This window comes from Lagopus muta, chromosome 5, assembly GCF_023343835.1.
Source record: "Lagopus muta isolate bLagMut1 chromosome 5, bLagMut1 primary, whole genome shotgun sequence".
Classification (NCBI taxonomy): Eukaryota; Metazoa; Chordata; class Aves; order Galliformes; family Phasianidae; genus Lagopus; species Lagopus muta.
The window spans coordinates 53147605-53170734 of NC_064437.1; the positions used below are offsets into that span (position 1 = coordinate 53147605).

Sequence of the window (23130 nt, forward strand, 5' to 3'; positions counted from 1 at the left end):
TGCGCAGGCGCCGTGAGCCGCCGCGGCCTCGCCCCTCCCCCCGCCCGCCCTTCGCGCACGCGCGCCGCGCTCTTTTCCGCCTTTTGCGCACGCGCCGTAGGCGGGCTCTCCCCTCCGCCCGCCAGTTCCCCGCGGCGGCTCCCTCTCGTCAGCCCGCCGTTCCCGCTCGAGCCGCGCGCTCCCGGCGGCGCGACGGGGAGAGGCGTTCGGCCGCGATCTCCCGCCCGGTTCCCGGCTTCCCTCGGCCCCGCGGCGGCGTTTCCGCGCCTCTCCGAGCCGCGGGCGGAGCGGTGAGGACCGGTCGGGGCCGGTTCGGCGCGCAGGCGCAGGACCCCGTAAACAGGAAGCGGCGGCGGCGTCCCGGGGCGGCGGAGACAAAGGGGAGAAGGGGGGTGGGGAGCGGGGGCTCGGCCCGGAGAGCGGGGGTCCTGGCGGCGGGCGGCAGGATGGTGCAGAAGGAGGGGCAGGCGGCCTTGGAGGAGCCCCAGGGCAGCCCCAACCCGGCCGGAGCGTCCGGAGCTCCTCTGGAACCGCCGGGCGCCGCCGCAGGAGCCGTCCCGGGGGGCGAGGAAACCGACACGGAGACGGAGACGGCGCTGGGTTCCCGCCGCTTCCTCTGCGGCGTGGTGGAAGGTGAGAGCTGGCGGGGAGGGGAGGCCGAGATCCCGGCGCTGTGTGCCGGGGGGAGGTCGCGGGGCTCGGGCGGTGCGGGCTGGGGGCGGGGCAGCCGCGGGTGCCGGGCGGGGCGGCTCGTGCCGGGAGCCGCTGGCTGGCGGGCCTTGGCTAACGCGGCGGGCCGAGGATTCCTGTGGGAGGCCGGGCGGCTCGAGTGCTGTACGTGTGGGAAGGGGGAGGAGGGAGGGGAGCGCTCCGCTGCGATTAGCCCAGCTGTACGCGCGGCTCGGGTTGGGTTTCTAGGGTAAGGAGTAGGTGATCGCAGAGACATCTGTTCTGCGATTAATGTCAGATGCTCCCTCTGCCCTGCGGTGTTATGGCTTAACGTTTTAACAGCGCTATAGGATGTTTCTTTCACCCAGTTTGTTATAGAGGCTCTATTCAAAGGTTTAAGTTGTTCCAGAAGCTTCAGAAGAGAAGGGCTCGTTTTCCATTTGTCAGTAACTACAGTATTGACGTGCGTTTTTGCCGTCTTGGTTAAGGTAGATGGTTGAAAGCCAGCGAGAAAGATGTTTTCTTCCCTACTTAATTAGCTGGCTTGGAATACCTCTGAATTCCTGTGGACTGCTGTTATTTTGGTATCTATAATGACTCTCCAGGAGGAGAACAAAAGCGTTAACAGATGAGAAGTGGAATGGGCAGTTTATCAAAGTCAGTATCTGCACTGCTTGCAGAACGTCTTTTGTTCATATCTTAAATAGAGCATTTGGCTCCAGCGTACATCGCTGTGTGATGTGCACTAGGCCTGGTTCGTGCCTTTCCTTTGTGGCATTGCTGGGGCTTAAATATAGCCAGTGTGGAGAGAGATGGGCTGGTTATTAAACCAGTGGTTATTAAACCATTCTCTGTGGAGAAATATCCTTTGGAGGCAGGTAGTAGTGGGCAGAAATAAAGATTGTAACTGCGTGATTTCTCACACTCCTGAACAGTGCACCTTGAGCACAGCATCACAGAGTGTGTCAAACCACTGTGTGTGCACCGTGGCTGTTTTTGGGGTGTTTTAATTACCTTGTAGATCTATTTGCATGTATTTAGCAGCAGCTGTGATAAATATAGGTGTTCATGACTACGTAGTAAAATGAAGCAAGAAAATGGCTCCTGCCCAGTGAAGCAGTCTAATGTTAGCTGGGAGTTATCTGTTTAGCCCTGTGTGTGTACAGAAGACTAGGAATGAGGGAGTGTAAAAACAAAGCAGCACTTGTGTTGGCTGAGGCAAGTGGGAGCAGAAGGAAATGCAGGTCTCTGTAGTAACGTGAGGCTTATCGGGTTAAGAGAAGAACAGATTAACTGCAGAAGCAAAGGTAAACACATAGTGCAGCAGCTAACACAGCCTAGAGATACCATGTAATTAAAGTGGTGAACGGCAGAGTCCAGATGTTTTGCAGGAAGAGGAGGTAAAAGTTAGTAAAATAGCAGGCAAGTATACTGGGAATGCACTCAAAGAATGTGAGGAACTTACAGTCCACTGAGTGCACCGTTTTGAGAGTAATAAAATGTAAGCTCTGGAATGCACAGAGATGGTGCTCATCCTCCAGGACAGCCAGCCTGGCTTTTTAGTGGTGGTGAGTGTGGCAGCTGGGATATGAATACTTGGCATGATCTCGTGACTTTGTGTGAACCTGACATGCAGTCTTGAGGGAGTAATAGAAAACCGGGTCAGTTTTAGTTAGATAGAGATCCAAGGATAGCCATCAGCTGATGACATCAGTAATATAAGAAATGTGCTGACAGATGGAAGAGTACCATATCAGTTCTGACTAGCATGTTCTCTTCAGTGTTCTGTTCAATCTGCTCGTCTTGTTCTTCATGTTGTGTTTGGCTTTTTGTTTTTTTTGCAGTAGCCCCCTGCTCTGCTCCAGGCTGCTCGGTCTGAAGCAGCAACATTGTTGGTGAAGTAGAAATGTTCTGAACAAGTTAGGAGATGTGGGTGGTATTGACTGGGCGCTACAGTTACTTGTTCTGTTTGTGAGTTGTTGAGCTTCCTCGGACTGGCATTAGTCAGCGTGAAGTCACTAGTGAAAATGAGGAGTTTTTTCTGGGTGAAGCAGTCTCAGATGCATTGCAGCTGTTCTCTCATTTGTTCCTCTGTTACACCATCCTCAATTCGTCACCTCGCGGTTCAGTGAGAAGCAGTAGTTACTCAGCTTTTCCACGTTGTGGTGCCAGTTAGTCTGAGGTCACTCTCTGGGAGACTAATTCTGAAAACTTGAGCCTGCTTTAAACTTCTTAAGATGATCTTTGATCTCTTAATGGGCGAATGAAATGGTTGTGAACGTGTAGAAATTGTTAGCTTTGACAGGCTGTAGGAGCGCATTCTCTGGCTTCTTTAAGAACAGATTACAACGGTGAATAGCTCTGAAAATGGAGATGCTGCTCACATTTTGAACTGATGTCTTGCACAGACTGCCAGGTGAAGCTTTGTTTCAAAGTGCCCGTGTCTGGTTGAGCTGTTTGCACAGAGGTCTAAGTGAATTCACTTCAAAAAGCACTCTATTTTTATTTAAGCATTATGCTTTTGAAATGGGAGGAGTAGAATTGAACCCAGAATGTGTTAGAATTCATGCAAAGTAAGTGACCTCGAAGATACACCATTGTAAAATCTCTAAGTGTTTTTAAATGATTATTCAGAGACTATCTTGGCTTTTGGAGAGGTAGGCACTTGTCTGTTAGAGATCAACTGAGTTAATTGTGACAAAAAACCCGTTAATTGGGGTGATTAATTCAACAAAATGCTCAAGATTTCATACTTACCTGTCGTTCTCCTCAGTGTGTATTTGTATACTATGTGTATGTATTTAGGTTTCTAATCTGTATCTGGAATTAAGCGTTCTAATGCTGCTAAATAGAATCAGGCATTTCCAGTGTTTGTGTTACAGCTGAAGGTGTTTTCCAGGTGTCTGAAGCAATAGTCCAGTTAGGTTACGACTCTTCAGTCTGCCCTTACCATAGTGCTGACTTGACTTGTGAAGGGCATGTGCTCAGGAATTCAGTTTGGGTTCTGAAAATTAATTGCTTTAATGGCCAAATTTATCAGGCTTTGGGTCATCAAAAATTAAAGAAGCTATAATTGCATTTTAAATTTAGATCTGATTGGTTTATCACACTTTTGTAATGCTGTCTAGCTAGGTTTTTTTTTCCATTCTGCTTTGGGAAACTTCATGATGAATGTAGTAGAATCAGTTTATTGGTAGAGGAAGAAAATGAGAGAAGGGTTGGTTGTAGTATTTCGTTTCATGGAACGGGCACTATTTAACATCTAACTGGATAACTTTGGTCTTGTTTCCTGTAGGCTTTTATGGAAGACCTTGGGTTATGGAGCAGAGGAAAGAACTTTTTAGAAGGCAAGTCATGCTTCCTCTCTCTGCAGCACATTCCAGTGTAATGTAATCATGATCTTCCACTTAGAACAGAAATTCTTTTCAGGCTTAACCTAGAGCAACCTTTTGCATACTGTCTGTATTCTGGAGATGCATATTCACAGTCCTGTCTCTCTTAAACCAGATTTGTCCCATATCAAGTGTGTACTTGATAGTATAACACAATCTTCAATGAAGGGGTGTAGAGAAAAAACACGAGCCAAATAAAACATAGAATTTCTGGATCTGTAGCTTGCTCTTGCAATTAAGGCTTTCATGCTGTGCTCATAGGCTTCAGAAGTGGGGACTGAATACATACCTGTATGCTCCAAAGGACGACTACAAGCACAGGATGTTCTGGCGGGAAATGTACTCTGTGGAAGAAGCAGGTAATCACTTCTATTTCTGCTCTGCTTCCGAGGAGTAGATTTAGGAGATCTTAGGAAGAAGTTTTTCACACAGAGGGTGCTGAGGCACTGGAACAGGTTGCCCAAGGAGGCTGTGGATGCCCCATCCCTGCAGGCATTCAAGGCCAGGCTGATGTGGCTCTGGGCAGCCTGGTCTGGTGGTTGGTGACCCTGCACATGGCAGGGGGTTGAAACTGTACATTGTGGTCCTTTTCAACAAGGCCACTCTGATTTGTTTCAGTGAATCAGTCATTGCTCTGTACACTTGTAATGTAATCACAGCAGCCAGTTTCAGATATGCGTTGAGACCTGTTCTTAATACCCTGCAGCCGTGTTTAAGGGAGCTTTGGTACAAGCATGGATTTGCTTCTTTTAACTATAATTCTGTGGATAATTTCTAAAATTGCTTTTAAGGCTTTGTCTTATGAAAATTACTTCTGCCCCCTCCCGTCTCTGGGAAAGGTTGTTTAGAAGTGCTCCTTCCTCTGGCTCTTGATCCCCTGAGCCATATGGTGGAACAGAATGATTTGCTTCATTAAAAAAAAAAAATAAATAAAAGGAGGAGAAAAAAATGCATGGCTTTTTATGTGAGCACAGGTTAGAAAAGCAGCTTATGGCTAGTCAGGGCACGAAAGGTCTGTGTAAAAGGTGATGCAAGGCTTTTTATCCACCTCTGACTTCTGCAGATTCTGCAGTGTCTTACTGGCTTCTGGGATTATTGTTTTCCTTGAGTGAGGGGAAAAGTGATACTTACTTGAAATTAAATAATCCTTGTTGGATGTCACTGAATCACGGCAGAAGAATAATTTAGAAGGTACTGCAAGGGAACTTCAAATAACAACAAATACCATTAGATGTTCTAGAACTAATTTTCTTCATTGTATATAAGATTAAATTTGAAGTTTGTTTCTTAAAGCAACTACTTCTGTCCTGTGATATTTAAAAAGAACCCTTTTTTTTTTTTTCCAGAATTTGAGCAAATCCCTTGATTTATTATTTTTATTGTTATGGTAGCACAGGCACCTAGAGTTCGTTATTTACATATAGTTTGGAAGCTGTTTCTTGTTGAATCCTTCTGAAATATTTGAATTTGATTTCCAGAGCAGCTAATGACTCTGATATCAGCTGCACGTGAACATGAAATAGAGTTCATCTATGCAATCTCACCTGGGCTTGACATCACTTTCTCAAATCCCAAAGAAGTATCCACACTGAAGCGCAAGCTGGACCAGGTAAATGTGATCTGAGCTTCCTGCAGCTGTAGTCCTACTTCACTTGAAAAACTTCAGTACCATGTTATTTTACTGGGCTGCCTCAGTGGACAGTTTGAATGGATGTGTTCAGGTTGCCTCACAGAAGTGACCACTGATCATCTAGATTTAAAAATAAAAATAAAATCTGCTGTCAGATTTTGAAGGCTGTTCTTGGAATGTTGTCCTGAGGATATTTTAGAACCTTGAAGTTAAGATGCATTTCCAACACAAGAGCCCTTATCCACAATAAGTCTTTTGGTGGTAGGTCTGACGTGTATCCCTCTTTTTTGTTCCCGTAATTAACTGCTCTCCTTTGTCCAAATGCTGCTGCATGTTAGGTAACTCTTTCCCAGCTGTCTGTCCAGTGAAATCAACCTTGTTGTAGGAACTGGAACAGATTGAAGGTCTTCAGAAGCAGCTTTGAGGAAGGCAGGGCGGTGGATCAGAGACGAATGCTCATTGTTTTACAGTGATAGATAACAGGCCTGTCTTGTCTTACCGACTTTCTCCCTTCTGTTCTCATAGCTTTTCCTTCTTACAGGTTTATAAGCTGAAGAGTAATTCCTGAAGTACTTTTTCCTAATTCTTTTAAATGTTTTATCCTGTTGTAAAGGTATTTTAAATCTTGAAAATTACACACACAAAAAAAATCCACTCTTGTTTCTTGTTTCAGGTTTCCCAGTTTGGCTGCAGATCTTTTGCCCTGCTGTTTGATGATATTGACCACAACATGTGTGCAGCAGACAAAGAAGTGTTTAGTTCCTTTGCTCATGCTCAAGTATCCATAACAAATGAGATTTACCAATATCTAGGAGAACCAGACACATTCCTTTTCTGTCCTACAGGTAAAACAAGATGAATCCTTTAGTTCAGCCTTAAACAATAGGACCCATTATGCTATTGTTTGAGAAGTTGGTTTAATATCTCACTGTCACTGTAGGCAGTATTTTGGGAGTCATTTGAAGAATAAAGAAAGCTTCCAGGAATTTGTGTGTAGAGGTTTTGCCAAACCTACGCATCTCTGAAAAGTTTATTGCTGAGCAAAGCAGCAACTTGATGGAATGGTTCAAGAACTAAAAGTTAGATTAAATGAGGACTTCTGTTTGACTTGTACCAAAGTCTGGGCTAGCTATTTGTTTCCCAGAGGTTTCTTAAAATAGAGACACTGCACTTCCCATGCTTACTTCTTCCAGTGGTGGCTGGTTTTAGTAAGATCACTCATTTCTATTAGTTGTTGAGTTGCCTTTTTTTTTTTTCAGTCTGAAATATCAGATGACTCTCAAGGTCCATCATTGCTTTGTGTTTTGGTTTTTTTAATTCTAAGCATCATCTATCACTTGTAAGAATATTTCATTGTAATGGAGACAGTATCACTATGTTTGGTGAGGGTTGCTAGATTGAAAACTTCATTTGGTAGCAATGTTACCATTGTGAATTACTGTGTTTATCTCCTTGGCTGCTATAGTTCTGGTTCTGTTGCAGACTTCTTTTAACAAATCATATGCTGTGTTTTTTAAGATTTTTGGTCATTTTATAATTAGTCTAATGCTTTCTAGTTCTCTTCAATATTGTGTACAGTAACCTGGACTTCTGTTTTCTTCCAAATTTTTGACATTTGAACAATTTAAAATAAATGCTGTAGTCTTGCTGTCTGATGTTTTGCTAAGCAGCATATGTAATGCCCTTCTAATTTAGACTATTGGGGATTTTGAGGTTAACTTTCAGGATTCTCTTCTCCAGTGAAAGTATGTTGTCATATTTCTACATCTTTCTAGTAAGCAACATTCTTTTTTCCTTTGCAGAATACTGTGGAACTTTCTGTTACCCAAATGTTGCTCAGTCTCCTTATTTACGAACTGTAGGAGAAAAACTGCTTCCTGGCATCGATGTGTTATGGACAGGTGAAGTAGCTTTTTTTTTTTTAATTCAGTGCTGGTGTTCCAAGTGATTTATCAGAAGTATTTCATAAGAAATCAAAACAAAACAAAAACACACACGTGCAACTGTTTGATGTGAGGAGTGTGAATCCTCGTGTGTATGCAGAGCACTCTCATGGTCTCCTTTCACTCTTAGGTCCGAAAGTTGTATCCAAAGACATTCCAGTAGAGTCCATTGAAGAAGTTTCTAAGATCATCAGGAGAGCACCAGTTATTTGGGACAACATTCATGCTAATGATTATGATCAAAAGAGGCTTTTTCTTGGACCTTACAAAGGTCGGTCAACTGAGCTCATCCCTCGACTAAAGGGAGTTCTGACCAATCCAAACTGTGAATTTGAAGCCAATTATGTTGCTATTCACACACTTGCAACCTGGTACAAGTCTAACATGAATGGAGTGAGAAAAGATGTGGTGATGAGTAAGTATGAGTACCTGTTTGCTGGGGCATGTGTTGAACTGTGTAATTTACACTGTTTTGTTTTAATTATTCTAGACTTTCCTTGCAGTTTATTTTTAAGATAGCCTAGCATTTTCTGTCCTGGAAGTAAAGGACACCTGAAAAATAACAAGCATCCAGATTATTTACTGAAAGTACTTTTTATGCAATCACAGATGCATCTCAAGTCTAATGGCACGTGCTGCAGATACATCTCAGGAAATCAATAAAACCAGTTGTGTGGTTTGTATCTGACACAGGTGTCCGTGGGTTTGATTACACTGGGGTAGAAGCAGATCAGATCAGCTCTGAATGTCGTTACACGTAACTTCTGCGTACCGTTTGTGTGCTGATAGTTGATAGTGACCATAGCTTTCTGCTTTGTCCAGTTAAGTTTCAGTTCTTTGTCCTTTGTGAAGTAAGACTGAGAGTTCTTGAGCACCTTGTCTAATGTCATCTCTTTCTATTTTAGATGAAACTTATGTGAGTTTTTTTTTATAAACTTCTCTCTGTAGCTGATACTGAAGACAGTACCGTTTCTATCCAGATTAAACTGGAAAATGAGGGCAGCGATGAAGACATTGAAACAGATGTTCTCTACAGCCCACAAATGGCCCTGAAGTTGGCCTTAACTGAATGGCTTCAGGAGTTCGGAGTACCTCAACAATACAGCAGTGAGCTTGGTTTGGTATCACTTTGGGGTTGGTAGGAAAATGTGATTACATGTTCAGCACTTGCACTTAAATTCAAACTATTTTACGGATCTCTGCAGTCTGTGGAAGTACTTGCTGCCTTACTTCTTGGGGAAACCCTAATAAAGAAAAAAGAGTGCTTGATATTCTGCAGTGTGCCTTTAGTGACCCAGCTGATAGCAGGAGCACCCTTGAAGCAGGATGATCCTCTGGCATTTCTGATCTAAGACAGGAAAGCGTCTGAATCTTGTCAGTCCCAGCAGTTATTCCTAGATTTCTGTGGGACCTGAGAGAGTAGGAAGAATTTTTTTTGAGGGGGTGTTAGATTACTGCGAAAAATGATACTGCCCCTAAAGAGTCCATGTTTTTCCAGTTGTTTTCAGCTGGTTTTGTTTTTCTGAGTTTCTGTCTACAGAAACCAGTTGGGTTCCTTCCAGCATTGTACACCTTTCCTCTTGTAGCACTGGGAGCTTGAGATTCGAGGTAAAATGTGCTTCTCTCAAACACGGGTTTTGGGTAGTCAGAGTGGCCGTATAGCTGTTGGTGGAGTCAAAGAATCTCTTCTCCTGACTCCTAGCTCTGCTCTTTGCAGTTCTCCTTTTGAACTACTGTAACATTTCAGATCTCTCTAAAACTCAGCTGTGGCAGAAACATTGGATGAGGAGTGGTAGTGTCACTTTCCTCTGCTTTCACAGAATTGTTTGGGTTGGAAGGGACCTTGTAAGATCACCTCAGCCAAGTCCTCTGTCAAGCAGGGCTGGCTAGAACAAATTGCCTAAAACCTTTTCCATTTGGATCTTGAATATCTCTGTTTTCCCCAATCATGTTTTTGCGGTTGAAGTATTTGAGCATCTGTTCTTTTATTTTAATCTACACTGAATAGGAATAAAAGTCAGTTGATGGAAAGGGAAAACGTTAACTTGAAAAGATTTTTGTACTGATATTATAATCAGAAATATCGCTGGCAGTGCATGTTAACTCATCTTATGAACTCCCTATCTTTGCTTGGTGGTTATCTGAAGGGGAAACTTGCCAAACTACGAATTCTGTAGTTAGAATTACAGTGATAGACGTGAGCAGGCAAAGTGCCAGAAGGAAGCTGCATAATTGGCTGCCATGACAACAGAATCGTCCATGATTTGTACAAGTTGCTGCTTTTGAATGTTTGTTGGCGGATACTGACAACTTTAAACTTGTTTCTTCTTATGCTCAGGTAGGCAAGTGGCCCACAGCGGAGCTAAAACTGCTGTAGGGGACGTAGGGCCTCTGGTGGCACCGTCGTCTTTAAATGCAGCAACTGTGGTCACCACAGTCTACCAGGAACCCATCATGAGTCAAGGCGCAGCACTGAGCAGCGAGCCACCAGCCTTGGTAAAGGAAGAAGAGAAGAAGCAGTCTGATGAGGAGCCGATGGACATGGTGGTAGAAAAACAAGATGATGCGGACAAGAATGCTAACCAGATATTGACAGATATCGCTGAGGCGAAGATGACAGAGGAGTTGAAGCCAATGGATACCGATAAGGAGAGCATAGCTGAATCTAAGTCCCCGGAGATGTCTATGCAGGAGGACTCTGGTAGTGATATTGCCCCTATGCAGACTGATGAACAAATTAACAAAGAACAGTTTGTGCCTGGGCCAAATGAAAAACCACTCTACGCAGTAGAACCAGTGACGTTAGAGGACTTGCAGCTTCTTGCTGACTTGTTTTATCTCCCATATGAACACGGGCCCAAAGGCGCACAGATGCTGAGAGAATTCCAGTGGCTTAGAGCAAATAGCAGTGTTGTCAGTGTTAACTGCAAAGGAAAGGATGCTGAAAAAGTGAGTGTAACTTAAGCTCGTTTCTCTCCTTTTAAATCAAAATCCTGTGCAACGTTGACTGTTTTCTGAAGTAGAGATAGGTGTTGCATTTTCTACAAGCTGAAGGGTAGGTAGCATGAAACATAACCACAGATGACAATAACTTTTGTTCATCCAGTGGAATTTACTGTTTTAAGCTCTGTAGTGTCTGCATATTTGAACAGTGCTTCCTGTACTGGCTTTGCTTCTAAGAACAGTAAAGGCTTGTGAGTCACGTGTGATGTAGTGGTTCAAAGCATGGAATTGCGTGGTCATCCTTCCTATTTAGAGTGCTTGTCCTCCCTAGAAGGCAGTATTTGATCTTGTGGATCTTTTCCCTCCATCCATAGATAGAAGAGTGGCGTAACCGAGCAGCTAAGTTTGAAGAGATGTGCAGCTTGGTGATGGGAATGTTCACTCGCCTCTCCAATTGTGCCAACAGAACAATCCTTTATGATATGTACTCCTACGTCTGGGATATCAAGAGTATTATGTCAATGGTGAAATCTTTTGTGCAATGGTTAGGTAGGTGCATTGGGAGCCATTATAATCCCAGAGAGAGTATCTTCTTTTGTGTTTTGAATTAGCCCACGGGGAAAACAAAACATTATGCAAGTATGTTTTCTTGGACACAGGGTCTGGTTTGACCCCGTTTTAAAGGTTTTCTTATCTCACTATTGAATCAATGCCTGCTGTGAATTTGCTTTGGGATTAAAGTGAAGTCTGCTGGATGTTTAAGATTGGAGACCTTGATTTTTTTTTCTTCTTGGGCTAATGAAACTTGAATCTCATCTGACACGTAAGTGTTGACTTTAACTTATTCTTGACTGAATGCACACTGGACTGCGCCCCATAACTCCTTGGGTACCCCTGGTACATGATTGGAAATGACACTACGAAATGTGACCACATCAGCCACCTGCTGCTTGCTGTGTTTTGATAACACTGTTGCTGTCTTCAACAGAACAATTCCAGCAGTGACCTTTAAATGGGCCTGGCCAAGAGGAAGCTGATCCTCCCAGCCCTGTGCGCATGCGAGCTTTAGCATAAGGCTATTCTGGTGCAAAATTATTTTCTTGAAACACCTTCCAAATTGCTTTTTTGTTGTTGTTTTTTGATTATTTTCTGACAGTGGGTGGAAATTGTGGAGCTTTCTAGACTGATCTAGTCTGAGATGTAAGCTGGTCTGGAAATGCTTGTAGTTGTGGTTTTGTTTTTTGTTTTTTTTTTTTTCCTGGAAGATTTTTGAGGGATCCAAAGTTGGCAGATAGCACCAGCATGGCCTGGGTAATTCCAGTGACCTCATTTCACTTTCAGGTTTCAATGCAGCTGTAAGGAATATGCTGTGGACTTGCTTGACGTACACAGCAGGCAGCAAAGCCGATGGTCTCTTGTCACACGTTTTGTAGCTGTCACAATCCTACAGTCCTCACAGTGGTTAACCGTTGCACAACCTTGGTCAAATGCAAGTGTTTGGATTGTTAAATTGTAGTTTTAAATACTGACAGTTTTAAGTTGAGACGCAGACTTGTGAACACATCAAGTCAGGCCTTACTGAAAAGCTTCCTGTGGATGTGCTTGTTAAATAAGTGATCCTTATGTGTATGTGAATAACAAAGATGAGCTTTCAGGACTGCCTTATGTCAAGTACAGAGGAGAGCTTGGCAGAATCGTACTGTATGAACATCTCTGCCTAATGCTGCAGAAAAGCTTTAGTGCGTGTGGTTTTAAGACAAGTGTTACACCACTCCCCCAGCTTTACTATCCTTGCTGTACATTGACGTTTAACTAGAAAGAATTCTCTTTTTGATAACTTGGTCTGTTTAAAACTCTAGACCCATTCTCTAAAGAGAACACGGTTTCTTGTGACCTCAAAACATCGAGGGCCCAGCTTGCGTTACAACTTTATTAGCTACCTGTTGCATTCCCTTACTTCAGATGAAATTGTTTCTAGTTTTCCTAGGTCCCTCTAAGTTTGGTTTCAAGTCTTTACATGCATCAGATACTTCAGAATTGCTTTCAGAAATGAAATGTTTATAGATGACTCTGTGACTTCAGCTTTGTTTTTTCCGGTATCATGACTGGCATTAGAGAGTTGAAAAATTCACTGTAGGAGTTGGGTGTTTACAGCTGAGTAGTCTTAAACTAATAATGCTTCCGTGAGAAGAGAGATTTTTGTCCTTAGCTTATGTTTTATCCCAAGTATAAACATATGTAAAGCCAGGTATGGCCAAATCCAAACACATCAGTTCTCAGATGGTGTGCTCAATGGTCCGCTGAATGTTCATTTTCACCTCTCCTCCCAAGTCCAGCTAGCATTCAGTCCCTTAAATTACTGTGGCTGTACAGTACTATGGATTACTAATGACTTTTATTGTCTTCTTCCCCATTGTGTACAGATGGGAGAATCTTCAGCACAAGTTTCTACTGCTATTGGATGGACAGCGCCAGATGTTCACAGCGCGTCGTCATTAATTAATTAAAATGGACAGGTTTTGTCTGTGAGGCAGCTCAGATAGATTAGATGTGTGATAGGCATGAACTGAAGTCACATTTGCGCAGCGATGCAGGCATTAACTATGTTTTTTGTTCATACAGCTCTTCGTTCACACAGCTCTGTACTGTAATAATTGGAAGTGCTAGTTAAGTTGTAGTCTCAAAGGAGAGACAACCCGTCTTCCAAGTTATTGACTAAATTTCCATGTGAAGAGTATATTTTTGTGAGAATGCTGAAGTGTGGGAGCTGGCCACATCCAAATTCTGATGCTTGGATCATTTCTGATACTGACGGTGCTTAGGGTAGTTTACACTGAACACGTGTTCCTAAATTCCAATCAATGTCAAACTTGGCACACTTTGGGACTCTCTGACTAGCACAACACACTTGTCTGTACTGATCTGGGACTGTTACTTGAACAGGAGTTAGACTGCTGTCTACAAAAGGAAAAGAATATTTGCGCTGCTCATCTTGTCAGAAAACTAGGCAGGTGATCTCCATTCCAGATCCGGCACTTTTATTTTCCTCCTGCCAGCTGTTATGTTGGTTATTGAAGGCCGTGGCGTCTTGCTAGTGGAACAATGTAAGAAGTCAAATGGAAGCTTTTTTTTTTTTTAACCCTAAAGCTAAGAACATTGATGGGTCTCCTGTGACTGATCAGTAGGAACCCTGTTGCCTCTGATATGCTTGAAGAGGAAAAACTGAGATGCTGCAGAAGCAGAGCTAGTATTACCTGTGACAGACAGGGTGTACTAGTTAGTGTGAGCTAGAATTAACTCACGTACCAGTGGCACTGTGAAGGTATGGCCTGGATTATATAAATCTGTTTAGTCTCTTGCAAGAATGCTGTTTCATACAGCTCTCCTGGCTATCTTAACTGTTCCAAACTGTTTGCACATACTGCCAGTCCTAGTTTTCTGACAAGAGTAGAAATGTTAACTAATAAAATGTGACTTCAGAAAGGTCCAGTTTTTTTCAAGAGGCTGTGATAATGGAATTTTCGTTCTTCAACTGCTTGTGTTTGCAGTAGTAGCTATTGAGTCCAGCAGCATCCAAGATGTTCTCCTTTTGTAGATGAACCAGATGCTTCTGCCACAAGTGGACAAACAGAAGAATGTGCAGAAAGCCTGGCAGGCTTCTGTAATTGTATGTGGCAGCATTCTTGTGTCTGTTCTGGAATGAGGTGTGCTGTCTCAGTCACCTCACGTGTTCTTAAACTGACCTGTTACTTGTTACCTGTTGCTGGCTGTGAACTTGAAATACCACAGTTGGTGCATGAGCACAAAGTCTTTATAAGTCATACAAAATCTTTATAAATCATATATTATTGCAGCCTCTACCGAAGCCCTGGATTATAGCTCAGTTAGAGAGCTTTTTCCACAAGTGTGTGTTAGCTTTTTGGACATGTAAGACACCCAGGAAATCCCCCTTCTCGTAACGTTCTCCGCTTGGATCTGATCTCAACAGGGTGTCGTAGTCAATCTTCAGCACAGTTCTTAAGTGGAGACCAAGAACCCTGGGCCTTTAGAGGTGGTCTAGCAGGAGAGTTCCAGGTATCAATATGACTTCACAACTGAATGACGTTTTCTTTGTTTTATGAGAAACCTTTTGTTGCACATCAGAGGTCTGGAAGGATTGGTCTGCCGAAGGCTTTCTGGTCCAAAGCCCATTAGCCTTACAGCTTGGTTTAAAATAATTTTCCTCCCATTTCTACAGTAGTTTCTCAAGGAGATGCTGCCTGTCCCACGCGCCCGCGAAGCGCAGCGGCTTTAGTTGTACATTTCACGTTGTTTCTTTGCAGGTCGCACAGCATTTTTATCTGCGCCCGCAGTCGCGCCACGCGCGCATGCTTGTCCACCAATGGGAATTCCATGAGCAAAGAGAGGGAGCGACCCCAATGTGTGTCGCTAAATAAAGCAGCAGCGTGTTTTCTTGGATAGATTCAATTGGCCAATGCTCTCAAATCTGTTCTCGAGTCTGCTTACACCAACTCGAATTTGTTCATGGATTTTTCAGGTGCTGTACTTTTCCCCCCTCACAGGTGCTCTGCGCGCAGCAAATAGAGTCAGCGCTTTGCTTTTGGGATAAAGCGTCTCCTCTGGCCAGTTAACCCTCTTCAGACCAAACCTTTCCTCCTGACATTCTGTGTTCTTATAGAGACAGTGTAGATACGATTGGTAAAAGCATTTTAAAGTAGATAGGATAAGCAGGCTTTTAATGTGCTTTTTCAATTGCATATTCCAAAACACCAATTGGATATTTTCTATTCGAGTAAGGTCTTTGCATTTGTAAAGCCTACCAACCCCACCTTCTTCTGGGGTGCCTGCAAGTAGCAAATGTTAATTTGGCAGTCTGCAGTGCACGCCCGAGAGTCTTGGGATCTTGTACATGCACTCACATCAAGTATTTTGTTTTCACAGCGTTTGCTGCCTATTGATGGGGCAAATGACCTCTTTTTTCAACCGCCTCCATTAACGCCCACCTCCAAGGTGTACACCATAAGGCCCTACTTCCCCAAGGATGAGGTAACTGCTTCTGCCTTTTGTTGTCCTTGTTGATGTTTTGCCTTTTGTGGCAACACTGGTTCCTTCGGAGTCCCTCCATCCTCTGATGAAACAGATGTTCCAGTATCTTGCAAAAAACAAATGCAGGAGAATGGAGGATAAGTGATTTGCCTATGATTTAACAGCCCGCTGTGCTGCAGTACAGTTACACCCACAGCATGACTGCAGTCTTCCATCCCCCTTTTTTTTTGTGTGTGTGATGCCTTCCATGTTTCTCAGCAGTGGGTTAAAATGATTCCCTGCTGATAGTGGCATTCTTGCAGTGGGAGCACATGTAGTGCTGTGACTGTAGAGGTGGGTGGGTGTGCCTGTTCACCCAGTAATTATTCTGGTAATTCCTAGTATGGAAAAGGAGCCCCTTTCAATGCTGTAATGCAGGTCTAAAGCTGGCTTCTTAGAAATAGTCTGTGTGGCTTTCTTTCCAGTGAAAGTTTAGTAATTAGCCTTCAGGATTAATCCCCAGTTGTAGAAACGTGCAGAAAGTTGACCTTTCATTTTTCTTTTCCTTCCATTGAACATAACCAGTATTTTGGACAGGTGACTGTGAGATAGTAGTAGTTGGGGAGGGGGGAGAACTGATCCTTTCTTAGAGATGTGTGCTCCTGTTTGGTGTAAGTGAAGTCCTGTCAGTACTAGCTTACGGTGGAGCAGTGGAGCTGGTAATGAAATCTCTCTAAAACAAAGGAGTTCACTTCTGAGTTTCATGACTTGAGATCTCTCCTCTCTTCCTAGGCGTCTGTATATAAGATCTGCAGAGAAATGTACGCTGATGGAGCTGATCAACCTTTCCACAGTCTGCCAGACTTAATTGGAGACAAGTATGTCTTAGAAATGAGTGAACTGACAGAAGTGGTTATGAAGGATGATGTTGTGACACTGTATTTAATTTGAGGGGTTTTTTAAGTGTGTGTGTGCAGGATGCACGACTTCTGACTTAAATAAGCAAAAAAGCCATCTGTGATCATTAAGAAATTGAAACTGACTTCTAAAAGATACTGTTAACACTTGTGTCTCAGTTAATGCTCTGGTCACGTGTGGTGAGCTGTTAGAAAAAAAGATTGAGCTGAAATGTCTATATTGAGAAACTCATGCATCATAGTACCACTTCAGTTGTGAAAGTACATCATGGGTATCTGTGGTGACATTCTGGTGGGGTTTTTTTAAACCTAGTATGGTTCTTCAGGTAATTGAAAGACTTTCTGAGGACTAGCATGCCAGGCAACTGCATTGATTTTTATTTATTAGTTGTGAAATGCATATTGTAGTCTACCTGCATCAACATTTTAAAGCAATGACAAGAAGTAAAAGTATTAAATCTTGAGCTGTAGAGTGAGCAACTATTTTGTTGTGTCTTGGGTGTGTATTTTAGGTAGAACTTTGTAAAGAAGCTTCTCTGTGAGAGGCAGGAAGGTAGTTAAGAAAGGATGTGTAACTGCTGTCAAAAAAATGAACAGGAAGGTAATAGCAGCAGGAATATTGAGAGCAGCAGGTGAAGAAGGTTTGTGTGCTGAATCAGACCCGAGGCTGTATAGAATTAAACTGTGAGGATCCTGAACTTTTGGTGCTCATCACTGAGTTTTGACAGCTGATCAGTCTGTTAATTGATGCATTGTAAGAATTTATTTGCACTGCTGGAGAGCTCTGTCACTTCTTTGGGTGACCTCAGCTTCATCCAGAACACACAGAGCGTGCCTGTTCAATAGGACCTGCTTTTGGCTGAATGTGGTTGCTTTCTGCAGGTTAGTAGGAGGTCTGCTCACCCTCAGCCTGGATTACTGCTTTGTCTTGGAAGATGAGGATGGCATATGTGGCTACGCTTTGGGAACAGTTGATGTGACTCCTTTCATTAAGAAATGCAAAATGTCTTGGATCCCTTTCATGCAAGAGAAATATACGAAACCAAATAGCGACAAGGAGCTGTCTGAGGCAGAGGTTGGTATAACTGTGAGGCTGGGACTTAACACTGAGCTGCATTCTTCTTTCTCTCAAAGGCAGTCCTTTGTATTTCTTTGGATTTAAAGCTTTTGTAGTTTATTTTTCATACCTTTCTGTTGTCTTTGAACATAGTATCTGACATCTTAGTGCTGATACTGAAAGTGCTCACTGTGTCAGATGCAGCCGTGTTATGAGGCACCTTCCAGGTGTACTTAGTAGTAATTGATGCAGTAAGTACACAGGTTTTTGGAACTGCTAAGTGGCAGGAGCTTTGAAACCAAGAGCAAGCATTAATTTAAAGAGAACTACATTTTGATGAAAGTGAAGCACTGTTTCTGTTCTGCAAAATGAGACGTTGGTGTCCTCGTGCACGAGAGGTTCAGGTCTGACAGATGCACCAGTTGAAGTATGGAAAACCACATCAAGAACTGGGTTGCTTTTCCACTTAAAATCTTTGAACCATTTGTGTGGTGTGATGGGTGTAAGTGGTGCAGAATGGTGTCCTGCTCACCAGTTCCTGGTGGTAATTCAGTCTGTGGCCTCTGGCCAGTTGTGTTGTGTGCATAGAAGGGGTTTAAAAAAACAGCCTTGCAGCAAACGTTGTTCTTTCCAAATGTGTGTGTTCTGCATTGGGTGCAGCTAGGGAATGTGACCTTACAGCTCACTTCTGTTATTGAAGTGGAGCTCAAGTTAAGTCTGCAGTCTGTAGGTCTTTTGACTTTGTTTTTCTAGATTTGTGCAGTTTTTGCTCTTAACTGCATAGGAAAGCTCCCATGTGTATGAAGACTCTGGTAACAAAGCAGAGCAAAGCTCTAGTAGGTCCAAAAAGGAGAAGCTTTGATTTCCAGATGTTTAAAGCCAAACTTCAGGGGAAGAGAAAGCAGGAGGTACATTATGCTAGTAAACTGGCTTTGTCATTCAGAGGTCTATGAATGTTTTTAACCCAGGATTCCTGCTTCTAGTACAATACTTCAGAAAAAGTCTGCTTCTGAAGCCTATGGGTATTGAAGGATGTTCCCTGGAGAGCAGAGAAGGTTTTTTGTACTTGCTATTGAGATGGATGCTGTGGGTTTTTCTCAGTTTAGCCTTTTGACACCATAAAGGAGAGAACATCAGTAAGTTGTTTAGAAGCTGTTGCCATTAAACATCAGTAGGGAAAAGTTCTGATTTTTTTTTTTTTTTTCCCCAAAGAATAAAGAGTTCCTTTACTGACCTCTTATCTCTTACTAATCTGTCTCCACTTTAGTCTGAAAAGCTCCTGTTCCAAACTTCTTAGAGCATTTGATTCAAATTGCTGACATCTCTTATGATTCAGTTGTTTCTTACTTTACTTAACTGCTTCTTGAGACCCAAACCCAATGGGATGTTTTGTTTCACAGAGGAAAGATCCAGCCTTTTGAGTGCTGTGTTGTAACGTTTCCTTGGTACTCACTACCACACGGCTGGCTCTGAATGCATGCTGTGGGACTGTGCATGCTATAGCTGTGTTGAAGTCCAGAGGGCCTGGCCTGGTTCTGTATCTGAAGTGGTTCAACCAGTCTGAAGTAGCAGACTGAGACTTGGTCTGTCACTGCAGGAGTGTGGGAGATAGCAGATTGTGGATTTGACAGTAAGGTGTCTAAGCTTGACCTGAAGAAACCCTGATATGCTAAGGTTCCTTGTGTGAGGAAGCCCCAGTTCTGGTTGTTACAGTGGCAGCCTTCAGTTACACAAAGTTAGGCAGCTTGTTTACGTGAGCTGGTGCTCTGTAATGGCTTCAAAGTTCTGCAGCCAGCAGCTGTATGATGAGGGTACTTCAGATTTGGCTTTGGGGCAAATGGTTTGGATAACTGCATAAGCAATACGGGTTTCTCAGGCTGCTGTGAGCTGAAGGATAGGGAGGATAGGAAGCTTACAGCTACAGCCACCCATGGCAGTCAGGTGCAGTTGAAAAGTTTTGAGAGGTGTATTCTGTGAGCAAAGCAACTTCCCTTGGGAATGAATGAAAATAAAAAGCTAACAGTGACTGAATATCTGGTTCTCATATTCTTTTCAGAAAATAATGCTAAGCTTCCATGAAGAACAAGAAGTATTGCCAGAATCATTCCTTGCCAACTTCCCATCATTGATAAAGATTGATATCCACAAAAAAGTGACGGATCCAAGCGTGGCCAAAAGCATGATGGCCTGCCTGCTCTCTTCTCTAAAGGCTAATGGTAAGCTTACTGCACTCAGAATGCTTGGTGTCCTAATTACGTCTTGGGTCTGCCATAGTTGGTGTTTAGATTGGGGTAAACAGCCATCCGGAAGTCTTTTATAATTAACTTGTGGTGCTGTCTTCATTAAAGGTAGCTGTTAGCTTTAGCTGTTACCCTGCAAGTTAGAAAACAGGAGGAGCTGAGGGAGCAGTTGACAAGAAATGTGTGCTTTCATGTCCGTCTTGAACAGCGTGTCCATGCTCCTATGTTCCCTGCTGGCAGTGACAGTGCTGCTTTTTGCTACATGTGCAAGTGTGCACTGGTGAACAATTACCAAACCCTCAGTATGGGAAGTGCTTGGCCATCTGCCTTACTGCACGTCTGAGGTTCACAGGTCTTTGCACAGTTTGGTACCTTCCTGTAGTGCCTTTTTTTTCTGAGCCAACATTCAGGGTTTCAGGATGCTTTCATGTGAAATAAGAGGTCTTCAGAGGGACGTGGTTTGTTCATGCTGACGAGATCTCTGCAACGTGTGGCTCCTTTAGGGAATGGTTGGCTGTGCTGCCATAAATCCGGTCTCTTGGGTACCGTGCTGCTTGTAGAATTGAATCAGTGATTTGATTGGGTTGAGATGCTGAAATAGATGGGGACTCTAGTACTCGACTGCCCTCTTACAGTATTTCTCTCACTGTTTTTGTCCCTCTTTTTCCTCTCCAGGCTCCCGTGGGGCCTTTTGTGAAGTGAGGCCAGATGATAAAAGAATTCTGGAATTCTACAGCAAGCTGGGCTGTTTCGAAATTGCTAAAATGGAAGGATTTCCAAAGGATGTTGTTATCCTTGGAAGAAGCCTTTGAAGTGCTCAACAGCAAACTGTTCCAGTGCTGCAGTCCCTTAACATCTGGGCGGGGAGTGGTGGGGATCTTCATATGGTCTAGCTGAACACAGCCAGCAATAAGCCAGCTTGGAGAGGGGACTGTGCGAAAATCGCCCATCACACATTCAGACTGATTTGCTGGAGGAGGATAACGCTGCTGAACACACCGTTTTAGCAAGAGAATCTCTGTCCTCTCCTGGTCTCGTGTGAAGTGCCAAGGAATCTTGCATGGACAATGTAGCTGCCTGGAGGAATTGTCCTCAGTCAGCGTTGTGACAGCAGTTGTGTGTTTGAGCATCAGCAGAAAAGCAGCTGCTGTAAGGAAGAATCTGTAAGGACGCAGTTTTGTTTCGGTGTCGTAGAGCAGGATGTGCAACTGGGAGTTGCAGGAGTGGGAGGGATTACTTATGTCAATCAGCAGATGTAAAGATAAGTAGTTATAGTTCTATTTTTGACTATCTTTATGCTTGTTGATTAAGCGATGACCCATTGTCACTTCTAACGACCATTGGTTCGAGCTTTGTGCTGTTAGGGACAAATGTGCAGTGGTCTGTGGCAGAAGTCACGTAATGACAAACCTGTAAATTTCGGTGTATATAAACTTAGCTGTATGCTGACTAACTTTTTGTTTACCAGTTTTTGTAACTTTTTCTTTTAAAAACTGAAAGGATATAGGTCCAAGATGGCACTTTTGAATAACATAAAACCACGATGGAGAGCAAATCTGTCCACAGCACTGACTTTTTTTCTTTTTTTTTTAAACTGTGCCTCATGTCCAGGGCTATAGAAACTGAGCACATTGGGTAAGGAGTGCTGATCCCAAGGATCCTTCCTTCAGATGCCTGTTGGTTTCCTGCCGAGCTCCCACAGCTCAAGGCTGTGCCATCATTCTCCTGGGACAGAAGCAGCAATTCACAGGGTGGGCTGCTGAACCTGTGCCTGTTGGTGGTGTTAATACAGAAGTGGGTGGAAGATAGAGGGAAAGAGCTGGCCCACAGCTGGGATTTATCCTTGGAACAGTCACCATGTTTCAAAGCCCTTTCATTCTAGTTCGATTCAATCAGGGTCTTCAAGTCCTGCACATTTGTATCAAATAACTTTTCTATAAGAGATGCCACAGTAAGCACATTTTTACTCTTCATTTCAATGGTTACCTATTTTTAAATGTTCCAAGAGCTCAGCATTCGTGCCCAGGTGTGACGCCTTGGCTACGAGATGGAACCAGCACGCTGTGGGATGTAGAGGCGAGCCAGTCGCATCATTTGTGACACTGGTACGTCACAGAAGTCCTGGTGTCACACAGGAGGGGTTGGCCAACGTTGCAGTACCATGTTTCTGTCACCTGCAGTCTTAATCTTCTTCAATTCCCTGGGTTATTTCAGCGGTGCACAAAGGAAGTTTGGTTCCTTGCACGAGCTTCCGGCTGCACTGAAGTTCCACAGCCTATAATGAACGGCATTAAGGCTGCAGTGAAGTTGCCTGCAGCCTGTAAGGAGATGCTGTGCTCAGCCTTCTGCTGCAGTCACGTGCAGGATTATTTTTTTTCCTTTGCAGAATGTGAACCATTGTTTCAATGCGTTAGCGAAAATATTTAAGTCGAAATAAGTTCATTTCAGTTTTAGAGAGAGGTACGGGGTGGCTCTGTGGGATTTCATGTAAGTCAGAGCTGAATGCCACTAGTTTTTATACAGCTTTGAATGCATGTTGAGTAGCTGATGCCTTGGTTTGTCAGGTGGGAGAGGTTTTTTTGTTTTGTTTCTTCATGGATACCGGAGTCAACTTATTTTATCTGGATTCATAGCATTACAGCATAGGATGCTTGTGGCCTTATTTCTGGCTTTTAAGGAGCTGCCACATTTTCTCTTCCTATGACTTTGTTATTATTATAAAAGTTAATTGTATAAGCCTATGGGAATGTCAGGCCGATGCCATCATTCTAGGATTGTAAAGTGATATGTTCACATATCTTTCATGGTTAAGAGTTTTCATTAAGGTTGGAATGCCACTTTCGTTAATCTGTTTTTAGATCAACAGTATCTGTAGCAGGAAAGGGGAAAAAAAAAAGACCTGTAAAACTGTATTTGAAGACCATGCAAGAAATAGAATAAAAATTGAGAAGTGAATGTAAATAAGAAATGTGTGTTTTGTGTATGAGGCTTGTGAACCAGAAGTGGGTCAGCAGTGAGTATTGTGCCATGCCACGTGTGCTGGAAGCCCTCAGGATCAGCTGTCAAAGAAAACAGGATGCACTGGATTGCTCTCTTGTGCCTGCCTGCAGCCCTGCAGTCCGGAGCAGGTCAGGCTTTTGCTGCCAGGGCCTGGGGCTCGCAGGTGTTCAGTTGGCACTGCGGGAAATGCACGGGGATCGGATCCCACTTGTGCATCTTGTTTGCATGTGGGAGGTGCTGTCCCCAAAGCTGCTCTGCCTGCCGGACCTCAGCCTGCAGGGATTTGTCTGGCTGCGCTCCTACTGGCTGAGGCT

The 23130-nt window shown here is 43.5% G+C and overlaps 1 protein-coding gene across 1 annotated transcript; it reads left to right on the forward strand.

Annotated features, from left to right (window-relative positions):
- Positions 1-86: 86 nt before the first annotated feature.
- Positions 87-22783, forward strand: OGA (O-GlcNAcase). Its single transcript, XM_048944786.1, has 16 exons — positions 87-633; positions 3965-4016; positions 4323-4420; positions 5540-5670; positions 6365-6536; positions 7494-7592; positions 7765-8049; positions 8583-8741; positions 9973-10583; positions 10952-11126; positions 14566-14651; positions 15519-15623; positions 16395-16480; positions 17402-17594; positions 19633-19792; positions 20492-22783. The coding sequence occupies exons 1-16, from the start codon at positions 447-449 to the stop codon at positions 20626-20628; spliced, it is 2736 nt and encodes a 911-aa protein (XP_048800743.1). The 5' UTR covers positions 87-446; the 3' UTR covers positions 20629-22783.
- The last annotated feature ends 347 nt before the right edge of the window (positions 22784-23130 follow it).

Bases quoted from the DNA above. Each gene is read 5' to 3' on its own strand.
- OGA (XM_048944786.1), top strand. From the start codon at position 447: ATGGTGCAGAAGGAGGGGCAGGCGGCCTTGGAGGAGCCCCAGGGCAGC. The intron at 10,584-10,951 runs GTGAGTGTAACT...CTCCATCCATAG, and splicing joins AAGGAAAGGATGCTGAAAAA to ATAGAAGAGTGGCGTAACCG. The intron at 15,624-16,394 runs GTAACTGCTTCT...CTCTCTTCCTAG, and splicing joins CCTACTTCCCCAAGGATGAG to GCGTCTGTATATAAGATCTG.